The 12,590-nt window shown below is 34.2% G+C and overlaps 1 protein-coding gene across 5 annotated transcripts in view; it reads left to right on the forward strand.

Moving 5' to 3' along the window:
• The window catches only part of LOC118181861 (neprilysin-2-like), a 155,840-nt gene that overhangs the window by 43,152 nt on the left and 100,098 nt on the right, over window positions 1–12,590 (forward strand). For 3 of the 5 annotated variants that reach the window (XM_085812632.1, XM_085812635.1, XM_085812633.1), the window contains exon 1: window positions 7,490–7,677. The exons of 1 other annotated variant lie outside the window; for it this stretch is intronic. In XM_085812632.1, the coding sequence (XP_085668758.1) occupies window positions 7,632–7,677 (46 nt within the window). In that variant the 5' untranslated portion in view covers window positions 7,490–7,631. Of the gene's footprint in view, window positions 1–7,489; window positions 7,678–12,590 lie in introns of those variants that run through there. One more of the 5 variants, XM_085812631.1, reaches the window with a different exon arrangement.

Here is a 12,590-nt window from a genome sequence, read left to right on the forward strand (position 1 = left end):
AATTTATCTTAAATCGAAACTAAGAATATTGAATTATTTATTTTAAATTATTAATTTTTGCATATTCAAAAGGCATTTTCAAAAATAGTAATTTTGTTTATGGGTCGTTATGAATTAATAATAGCATCTGCACATAAATGTTCGCCGTAAGGATACAGTATACCCTTAAGTCTCTTAATGCTCTATAGAGGAAATATTTTCTAATAAAGCATAAATTACTTTTTATTTGCAATCAGTTTAGTGAGGAGTACAATAAAGAATCGTTAAAATTGGACAGAACTGTAAAAATGGACTTACTAATACCATCAATGTGACCCTTATCTTAATCAAATAATACAAAATTGCAGCATGCTAAATTATTTTAAAATCAATTTATGCTGTCCGTAGTCTTGAATTGTAGGTCAAATCGGCGATATAAAAGTAAAAACTAAGATTAATAAAAGGAGAAATAAACATTAAATAAAAATTCCGTGATTCATTCTTCGGGTTAAGGACAAACTACGAAAGCTAATTAATGTAATCTAATAGTAATATCAATAATAGATGCTTACGACGAAGACTAGAACTTTTATACATTCGTAAAACAACGGAATGCCTAGCAATTACAGCAAGAAAAAAATAGATTAAAAGAAATGAATACTAATTTAGAAATTTTTATAAAAAGGCAAATATAAGAAATGTATACTAATTTATAAGTCTATCAATATGGCAAAGATATATGAAATTTATGTACCCCATATGTACATAAATTGTACATATGAATATGTGCGAATGAAATTTACGAAAGTATGAAATAAAATTAAAAGAAATGTATTATGATTCCAAACTTCAGAACAGAAGCCATCTTGATCTATAACATACACTATGCATAAATCTAATCAGGTGCATTCCATACATTCAAAAGATTTTATTAATACATGTTGTAATGTTTAATGTTGATTAACCCATTACCTTATTTTATCTTGACTGTCACTTCTATTTTCCTTGTCTTCCAACAGGATGCAATAGTTGACATATATGAATAAGGTTAAGTTAAGGATACGGCTTTCGGTAATGACGTTGATCTTCATCCTATACCTTTTTCAAATTCTTAAATCAGTTACTTAAATCAGTTTTAACGCATTATTCGCCTTTCTGCTCACGTATTTCACTGCTTTTATCAGGACTTTCCTTTATGAATTCAACTCTTATTTACTTAAGTTTAATTGAATGTTTTATGTTAGCACAGATTCCGCACGCGGCGCTAATTGATTTCCTAAAGCTGGGCATTTTATGTCGAGTTTCAGTAAAAAGCTTATTTTAAACTTTCATCTCTACAATAGACATTTAACTGATAAGGGGCGATAAGTCAGCTGTCAGTCTGTAAGGTATTTCTCCCACCTTCTTGGCATGCCTTCGCGGTGTGGTGGTCTGCACGCTCAGCGCGTAATTGAGAGGTCCGTGGTTCGATTCCCGACGAAGGCGTTGCATATTTTTCATCTCTCCGGCCTCTAAAAATCCTAATGTCTCTACAGTGGCGCCCGAACTAAAAGGGTGTTGGATGATGATTCTTCTCACCCAGGATTTGGCGATTAGGTCCCTAAAAACCCAGTGACCCTTTAAAAGGGGGAGTATATAAGGTATTTCTCCCGCGTTCTTGGCATGCCTTCGTGGTGTGGTGGTCTCTACGCTCAGCGCGTAATTGAGAGATCCGCGGTTCGATTCCCGGCAAAGGCGTTGCATATTTTTCATCCCTCCGGATCCTAATGTCTCTACAAGTTTACTCGCGATTCAAATAAATTTTGTTTTTATTAGGACTCTGGACAAGGCTAATCCGCTTTTATAAAAGATGCCTGGGGAATCAGCATAGTTCAGTTTGACCGCCTCAAAGTAACGAGTTTGAGAAATGTCGGCAATCCCTGTAGCGAGATTTCGATACATGCCATGAGAACTTCGATGAAGTCAAACATCAGCTTTGATAACAGAACTTCGGTCTTGACTATTGAAAGGTTTGTAGAGCCACTTTGTATTGCATCCTGAGGCGAGTGGAAAAGTTTGGCGTAGTATTGTGTTTATGGTAATGTTTGGCGTCTACAGAGTGAATTGATTCAAATGCATGCTTATAAAATAACCCAGAAAATGAGATAGTATATAAAATGATCCAGAAAATGAGATTTCTAAACTTAACCTCATTAATGAAAGCATTTTCCACAATAAAGAACAGAGCCTGATTGGATTCGGAGGTATTCTGGAAGTATCAGATGTGAGGGGGAAAGTAAAATATTATTTAGTTCGAGAAACTGTCATATTGTTTAACAGTTTATGGAAAGAAATCCGACATTGAACTAATACAGTTGATTATGCTAAACTTGCTATCGTATTTTCAGTAGCTTGTTTAATTATTGAACGATCGCAGAAGAGTTATTTGAGCTGATACGCCGCTAACAATGGTACAAGAGACATGACACAACAGATCATGGGAGATGCCTTGGTAGAATCATTCCTATTTAGTTCCATCATAAAGAATTTTCATCCAGAACTGCCAACAAATAAGTATAACTCTTACCTGAAATACATAATTAAAACTCCCAGCTTTACCCAAAATATGTTATTTTAAAGATTTTCAAAGCTAACATCGACTTGTGGCATGTCTAAACGGTAATAAACATTTTCATAAATTCCCTGAATTATTGGCAAACATTTATTAACCTTTGTAGAAACTACTTCATTCCTTCATAGTATAACTTTAACTCTGTGTCCTGTGAATTTGCACTATTCCTATTTTTTGCGTTGCACAAACTCTGGAATATTTAAAAAGACTGCTGTCTTTATCTTCCCTATTATGTTCTACGCTTCGTTTTATATCATTTTACTCTAAGGGAATCCCCCGGGAGTCGACGTAGAGAACTCTGCGAAGCTACTGGCTAGGATCTGTACCTAGGCAATATCGGCCACGGGAGTATAAAATGTATGAACTTGGCGGTTCTGAAGGCTCTGGGAAAGGTCACTCATTGGCCGGCCTCGGGGTCTGGCATGTCCTGAACGGTACGGCTCTGGTAGCCGGGGGGTGACTGCCCGGTTTGCTGGGTAATGACCCACTGCGACGGGCTCGCCCGAGTGACTGGCAGGTAGCAAATTAACGACCAGTGCTGCCTGGTGAATTCCAGGTGGTGCGCCGGCCCCTCTGAAAGATCAGAACGGAGGCTGAACCTGCACGTCTGGACCCGAGGGAGAGTTGGATCTGTAGTACGGACTTACGGAGTCACGAAAAGCAGAGAAGCCAAGAGTTATCTTACTCTAAAGGAACTGCTGTAGTTACTAATCTTTCTATACATACATAGCCTCTGAAATTTTATGGAACATACCTTTAAAATTTCTTACAAATATTATGTTAATGTTTTGTATTTTATGTACCGTATTCTGTAAGCGTTTCCTAAATTAATTAGCGAGAATTGAGCAAAAAACGTCAATTGATGACCGCTGGTGTCTCATTTCATTCATAACTATACCTATATATTTACTTGTATAATTACTGAAGAGATTTTGTTTCGTTTCCGAAATACTTTACAGCTAACAGACAAACTGTATATGATAATTGTTGTTTGGCATCAAGCATGTGTTAATGCAAAATTGAATGTGTAGAAATATAACTCTTCTGAAGATTGTGTGAAATCTTTTAAAAATTGCATCAGCAGTCTGTAATCAGCAGCACAGAAAAAATTCGATATAATAATAGCAATTTTATTTTCTGTAAGCCCCAAATAAACTGTACTAATACGTATTATTACGAGTGACATTTAATAATTTTTAAGGAAAACTGCTTTTTTAGTTGGCATGTGCATTACCAGAGCACTGAATTATACTAACATTTTGCAATCGATATTCGCAGATAATTTCCCACCGGTATCCTTTACTTGTGTATGGTTCAGTTTATTTGATTAAGGCAAAGCACTCTGGTTCTATTTGCCTTGAGGGAGGAATGATTTCGTGGAAGATTTTTTAAGTGGCTCGTATACATGTTACAGATAGGGAAAACCATGAAAAGGATCATGCAGCCAGCCGTTCGCCGGGACACGAACCCCGGATCGAACTACCAGTGTTCAGCGACATTGCCTCTCGGCCGCTGGTGGAACCCTTTACATACAGTGGTGGCCAAAATTGTGGACAGTTTTGGAAATTTTTATGTTTTTGAACTTCGTACGCTTATAGAAAATGTTACGTTTCGCAAAATGCTAACTTTTATATATCATTTTAAAGAGAATTTATTACTGAATTTAATACAAAACACAAAATTCAATTATTTGCAATACAAAAAAGTTATACGTACACTAATATAAATAAAAAACAGACTTATGAAGTGGTTTGTAATGTCTAGCTTTCCTGGCCAATCACTGTTCTTGTTCTGAGAACCAATCAAATGTTAGTAACTGCCAGTAGAAGCTGACATCATGTTTACACTTGAAACAATTCATTATTTTGCTTTGTTCTGTAGAAGGAGGACCTGTTTCTTATACACTGCAATTGCAAGTACGAATGTTTGTAAAAATTTTTAATATTTAGTCAAGAAGCTATGACATCAAATAAAAGAATAGATTGGACACTTAGAAAGAGATGTAATATTATTGTGTTACGAGAAATTGGTCTTTCCTATGCTGAAATTACAAGACAGGTGGGTCGTTCAGTGACTACATCTGGAGTCCGAAAGTTTTGTTTACTATATCAAGAGACAAATTCAATAAAAACAAAGAAGGAAAAGGCCGAAAAAGGTGCACCACATCTATGAATGACAGAAGAATAAAAAGACTATGTCTCCAAGATAGAAAAATGTCATCAGCGGCCATCAGAAGTGATTTGAATGATGCTGGTGTTTCTCTCAGTTCAAGAACAATCAGGAGAAGATTAACAGATGTTGGACTGAGAGGTAGAATTCCACGAAAAAAGCCTTATCTTAATTTTCAGCAACGAAAAAAAAGACTACATTGGGCAAAGGAACACATTAATTGGACAGATGATCAGTGGTCGCAAGTTATATGGAGTGATGAAACTAAGATATCGTTATTCGGTAGTGATGGGCGAAAATATGTAAGACGTAGAATAGGAGAAGAGCTACATCCTGACTGCATTCAAGCAACTGTAAAGAACCCAGTTAGTGTTATGATTTGGTCATGCATGTCATGACATGAAGGTATTGGTCGCCTTCATATCATCGATGGGACACTGAATGCCAGAAAATACATTGACACTATTCTAGAACCAAAACTTCTACCTTCCATCAGAGATCTCTTTTCCAACAATGCTTAGTTATTTTTCAGCAGGATTCTGCTCCTTGCCACACGGCCAAAATATCGAAAGAGTGGTTTCGTACAAAGAGCATTAAATTGTTGTCATGGCCAATTTAATGCTCATCATGGCCAATTTCAAACGGTGCCACAAATTTTCGATAGGATTGAGGTGAAGACTGTTGTCTTCACCTCAATCCTATCGAAAATTTGTGGCACCGTTTGAAAACTCTTGTCCGAATGAGGCGCCCATCAAACAAAAGAGAACTAATTGAGGCTATAATTGTTTCTTGGCATCATGTAATAACTAAGGAAGAGCTTAAAACTCTTGTCAGCTCAATAAAGGGTCGATGTGAAGCTGTAATCAAAAATAAAGGTTACCCTACTAAGTACTGATAACTCACTGCAATCATCACTATCTAATGTATATCGATAACTATTATCGTTTAACTTTTTTGTATTGCAAATAATTGAATTTTGTGTTTTGTATTGAATTCAGTAATAAATTCTCTTTAAAATGATGTATACAATTTTGCATTTTTTGAAACGTAACGTTTTCTATACAAAGTTTAAAAACATAAAAATTTCCAAAAGTGTCCACAATTTCGGCCACCACTGTATATACCTCGATATATGACATATATTCAAATTTTTTAACATTCTTAAAATTTTAAAACGCATGTAGTTATATTATGTAGCTATTTTTAGGAGCATTCCAAGCTATTTCCTAAATAAAATGAGTACTTGTAGTAAATGCTAAAAACTATATTTCCAACATGAAATGTTAATTCTTGGAAATGACCTTTGTCACCTTTACATTCAATTTCACAAATCACTTTTCGTTTCTGATAGTTAAGAGCGTAAAAACATGATTTGTTTCTGACTTTGGTCAAGACTGAGAGATGGACAATATCAACCTTGTGAATTTGTTTATTTTCGGTGGAGGCTAGCCGTCCACCACTGTGTTGAGTTCATTTCCAGTGCGAGTGTAACATTTAAAATCCCTCTGGATTGACGGAGGGGGTTGGCGCCTCTTTGGGTCGCCTCTGGAGGTTGGGGTATTTATTGACCGTGTTATGGCTGCCTCGAGCATGCCAGGTCTAGGATACCCTACCTCTAGTGCTATGTCTGTTTAGTGTGTGCATGAGTTCATTTCCTGTACGAGTGCAACATTTAAAATCCCTCTAGGTTGACGGAGAAGGGTGACGCCTCTTCGGATCGCCTCTAGAGGTTGGGGTATTTATTAACCGTGTTAAGGCTGCCTCGAGCATCTGGAATCACCTTCAAATCTGGAATCACCTTCCTCTGGTGATCTGTCTCTTTAGTTGGTGTTAAGTTCATTTCCAGGTCTGGGATCCCCTTCGTCTAGTGATCTGTCTCTTTAGTGTGTGCTTGAGTTGAGTGTAAAATTTAAAATCCCTGTAGATTGACGGAGAGGGGTGAAGCCTCTTCGGATCGCCTCTGGAGGTTGGGATATTTATTACCATGTTAATGATTCCTCGAGCATGCCAGCTATAGGATCCCCTTCCTCTTGTGATATGTCTCTTTAATGTGTGCTTGAGTTCATTTCCTGTACGAGTGTAACATTTAAAATCCCTCTATGTTAACGGAGGGAGGGTGGCACCTCTTCGGATCGCTTCTAGAGGTTGGGGTATTTATTAACCGTGACTGCCACGAGCATGCCAGGACTGGGATCCCCTTCCTCTGGTGATCTATCCCTTTAGTGCTAAGTGTGCCTAACTGAAATTTAACTCTGTGAGATACACATTGTTCCATTCCTGCCATATGTGTTTTATTTACTCTAGACAAGAAGAAAGAGAGAATGGCAATGAAAAGCACTTCTTCACTTAAGAAATAACAAGTGTATAGACAGCTCAAACGAACTGAAACAAAAAGATGCAGATGTTTTTTTTTTCATCTCTACTTTGATAATGCAATATGCATCCAATTGTTGAATGCGAATTCATTAGAGTTGTATATGCCTCGTCTGTGAAGCAGAAATGTGAATTAAACATCACTTTTTCATCTGACATTCAACTCTAACAGAACATTGTTCGGCTTTTTTTTGCATTTGTTCTGTCAGCTATAAACCAGATGCGTAGCAGAATTCCATCGAAACATATGCTTCATTGTCTCTATAAAAGGGTACATGTCATATTTGCAAATGAAAATTAAATAAATATGGACCATATGAATTGTTATATTTTATTAGCTGTCATGTCTCTCTCACATAAATACAATTTCTTTTGATCTTACATTGTTAAAATCTACGTTGCTCTAATTGGGTATCGTAGATTTATTACTTCTAATTGCAAAGAGAAAATTTTTGTAAGAGTCATAATCACCAGAAGCGATCGTAGATAGACATTTACGATGACTGGTGCAATGAGCCTTCTCTGCCAGCTGTTGCTATCATTCCGTACGTAACAATTATTTATTTTTTATAGCAGTAGTTATATTGAATACTTTTAACTTTTATTACGATTTTTGTTGAAGTTATAAAATAACTATTCCCTAGTTCTCCGATGAAAACATGCAAACATATTTTAATATGCATAACAAACGACGTAAAACGATATATTGATCCTTACATATTAAACTCATTAAATTGAAATTAAGTGAATTTTTAAAGAATAATGTAATATTTAGACTGTCACTAAATAGTTTCCCCGGGGCTCGACAGAGAGCAAGGCCGGCTTTCTGGCTAGGTCAAAATCTAGACAAACTCGATTTCTGGAGGAAAATTTCCAGTCTTCACAGTGACTAGAACCATCGTTTATCTCGGTGGTAGGTTCAGGCTTGGCAGGAGCCATATGGTACTTACTGTCTTGTCTATTTCTTGGTTGTGGAGGCGTTACATGGTTTGCTACCGAAGGTTGTCCTTGGGGATTTGGCTCGCCTTGATCAACTCTGGAGGATGGTCGATGTGGTGGATGCGTTGCAGTCCACCCTGTTCTTTGTGCTAAAATCCAGACTTGGATGCTGAAATCCTCTTTGAAACTTTTCTAGGGGCTGAGGCGTTTAACTGTGTGAGGCGGCCACATGAGCTAGCCAGGTGTGGGTGCCCCTTTCTCCTAGTGGACTATCACTAAATAGTGTCAGGTATAAATTGGTAACCGATGTTTTTACATCTGTTCTTGAAATAATAAGATTTTACAATAACCTCACAGTAAAACCAACCGTGTAATGTACCATATTAAGCCGACTCTTCTATTTTCTGTCAGGAGATTGTAATTTCAAATACGGTCAACTCAGGAATAAAGACTTAAGGAGACAATGACAGTAAAAAAGGAAAATTTAAATTTTCAGAATGTGTTAACTATAATATGATAAATAATAACGTACGCCTATATTTGGTTTTAATTTGCACTGATACAGAAGAAAGTTCAATTCAAATGCTGCCAATGGATTGCTAACAATGATGGAGCAGAAAGCGTTGAGTGAAAGTCATTAAAATTTTGATCATTTAATACGGAGTGAAGATAACCAGATACAAAACAACTTTGCAGCTATGAATAATAGAAATGTAAAAATGATAGAAATGTAAATGCAGGAAAAATCATTGAAAAGTGTTTTTATAAAAAAGACACTTTTCAATGATTTTTCCTGCATTTACATTTCTATCATTTTTTAATTTAACATGTCTGAAGGTTCTTCAATGCATTTGGAACTTCCATTCATTTCTCCTTATTTAGGGAATAAATTTCGAACGCATTTTTGAGAAATTTACTTTATTGAATATCTGCTAAATATCCGCTATTCATAAATTTTTCAAATACTGGAGTACACAATTTTCTCTAAGGAAACATTGTTTTATTAATATCAGATTAATGAATCTATTTCTGTCAAAGCATGAATTGTTTTACTAATAGTAAATAAATAACGTTTCATTGAACAGCAGATTTATTATTTTTAAAGATTGTCCCCCAGACCCACATCAAGAGATGCTTTCCTTAAGAATACTCAACCCTGCCAGAATCATAAAAATTTAGGCTTATGTATTTAATTATTATCACAACACACAAATAAGGTTTTAAATAATTTAATATGAAAGTATAAATATATAGTTTAATATTCGTATTGTTTGTATCTGTTGTATGTATAATATCCGTAAAGTATATATATAACATTCGTATTGTTTAAATTTTAGTATAAAAAAAACATGCACACATTTTTTTAATGAATCTAAAATTAAAATATATTACTTTTAAAAACATCTATCCAGAAGAACAGAATCGCAAAAGTACAGCCATTAAGTGACATTTATGGAAATTCTGGCCGAAAAGGTATGCATTTGTAAATCATGAACTAAGCGTGCAATTTTCGAATCAACCTTTGTACAGGAAAAGTAAAATTTGAATGTAAAATGTCATAAAATGTGTCAGGAAAAAATATTTAGATGTTTAAGCATGTTTTTACGCTATAGTGTACATATGTTACACATGAAATTTGAATATATTCATATGATTTGTCGCCATATATTCGCATATTTGTTTTTAATTATCCTATATTACGAGGATTTACGTAAATTGGTGGTAACTTTTTTCCGTATATTTATCGACTGCTGAAATTTCTCCAAATTTTTTACTTCCTATGAACGTATGTTTGAAAAAAACATTTCCTTACATCTCCCCTACATTTTACTGCTCATATGCGTACAATTTTGATAGATCTCCCCTACTATTTTTTTTTTTTTTTTTTTTTTTTTTGCGTGTGCGCATAACTTTTTTAAACACATAAGTAAAGTTTCTGTAGTGTTAACAATGCATCAATGAGCATTTTCTTAAAGCTACGTAAATCTTTAACTATATTTTCACTGCATCTATACATACATATTTCGTAAAACCTGCCTATGTATACAAATTATTTATGCGTATTTTTGTACTTATTTCTTTTAAAAATATATGCAAATGATTTATGCACATTACGATGAAATTATGAAAACGTTGTTTTACGCGTCACGATCAAATTGTGAAAACGCCGTTTTAAGTGCATGTCATTTTGTATATCTGCGTGTTCATATATGTATTGGGGAAATTGAATATGCATTAAACGCATTTATATTTTTAAATTACTTAAAACACACCATTTGTGACTTTTTCCATGTGGTAAATGTGATGACCTAAAAGAAGAAACAGAGAAATAATTCAAGGGTTAAAGCAGTTTATATTATTTTCCTAAAAGGTGTGAAGTTAATATTGTAGATTTTGCATTCTTAAAGTCATTATTTTACATCAATACCGTGACGAAAAATCTTTTTTAATTCATATTTAATGTGCCCTGAATAACTGAACAATTATTAGCAAATTTAAAAGATGAATAATTACTTTATTTTTACTTTAAGAAGCACCTATAAGCAAATGCTTAAACATGACCTTAAGGTAAAACAATAAATGAGACACTTACCTTTTTGAAAAATATATGAATATTTTTGAAAAATATATAATAATAAATAATTTGAAAAATATATGAAAAATATATATTTTGAAAAATATATTTTGAAAAATATATAAACAATAAATGAGACACTTACCTTTTTGAATAATATTTTTATATATTTTTGAAAAATATATAAAAATATATGAATAAATAAATATATGAATAATAAATATTTTGAAAAATATATATATCTTTAAGCATTTTGTTGAAAATAAACCTGTAATTTTCTTTCTTAATAATGCACTTATTAATATATACCAATCTTGATACTGTACCTATTTCAAGTATTATTTTTTCTAACAGTTAAAATTTGTTTTAGTTAGATAAATAGATAGTTTGATGTTATAAAATGATCATGACTAACAGCATGACCATTTTAGAAAAACATTAAATTAACATGCAATTCTATACACTACATGCGATTTATGAATATGAAATAATTTTATTCAACCTCGTTTGCAAGCAAGCAAAAATGTTAAGCAAACGTTTTACAGTTATAAATTTCTACTATCATGTATTAAAAGAAAACCGAAAACACCTTGCAAATATACATAATAAATTAAAAATTTTATCTAAATACTAAGATCATGTATATCATGTTTAAGCTTTAGGTATCAGAGTCACAATTTTTGCAATTAAATGCCAGGAAAAGTATATAAATGAACAACATGGCGGAGAGCAAATTTTTAATTTTGGGGTCGATTACTCGAATATGGCAAAGCATACAATGGGTGTGGAGGTGGGATGTCTTCTTGGAAGACTTCCTAAGAAAAATTATCTTTTACTCATGTTACACTTGTAGAAAAACACGAAAATCAATCACGCATCATTTGCCTGGGTTCGAACCCGGGCCGAACTCCAAGTAATCCGCAGTCTTAACTAGTTGGCCACTGGTGCGACTATTTTGCTTCAATAAGATCCGAAATGAAATATTATACGAAACTGCAACCTCTTCATTTGCTAGAAGAATTTAAGAATGAGTATTTTAACAAAAATCTTAGGATTTAAAAAAAAGCTATAAATTTATAGCTTAAAATCTTTCACACCGTTTCAAAAATTCAGTTTCATTAAGAAGAAAATTCCGTCTTGTTTATAAACGTACCTTGTTTATAAACGATGTCTCCCAAAATCCTGCAGATGTTTGCTTAAAAATTATGTTTATAAGGTTCTTTTCCCGCCTTCTTAGCATGACTTCGTAGAGTAGTGGTAGCATGCTCGAAGCGTATTCAAAAGGTACCTGGTTCGAGTCCCGGCGAAGGCATTGCTCATTTTTCACATCTCCTTTCATTCTTCAAAAATACCTAATGTCTCTGCAGTGGCGCCCGAACTAAAAGGTGATGATTGATGATTCTTCACCACCGCGGTTTGTGGTTCGAGTCCCGTCGAAGGCGTTGCTCATTTTTCATATCTCCTGCATGCAAAATATCCTAATGTCGCTACAAGTTCATATTACGTATTGTCTACTACTACGTCAACCACCACACACGCAATAAATCTATGTTGCAGTATATGATGATAACTAAATCTTACAAAATATTTTTTGCACATAAAATTTAAAATAATTTAAATTACTGTACCGGTTTTATTTTATATGGACCAGCATTACTGTGTGTTTACTTAAATGCAAATATTAAAACCAATTTAATACGACTGTCACAGTTGGGAACGCTCACCTTCCACGCCACTTACCTCGATTCTGTTCTAGTGCCATAAATGACATCAGATGCGTAACGACTCTTGCAATTACAAAGACAAAGGGCCTATTTTTTTATTCTCACAATGCAAGACCTCCTACGAGGAGCACACGCTATTTACCATTCATTCTAAAGCTTTTTAAAAGCTGTGTAATTGCTCTGGGAAGAGCTGCTTAGGCAGTAGAGCCCATAAATAACA

This window comes from Stegodyphus dumicola, chromosome 3 (genome assembly GCF_044657685.1).
Source record: "Stegodyphus dumicola isolate Sdum_Otavi_A_Nest chromosome 3, ASM4465768v1".
Taxonomy (NCBI): Eukaryota; Metazoa; Arthropoda; class Arachnida; order Araneae; family Eresidae; genus Stegodyphus; species Stegodyphus dumicola.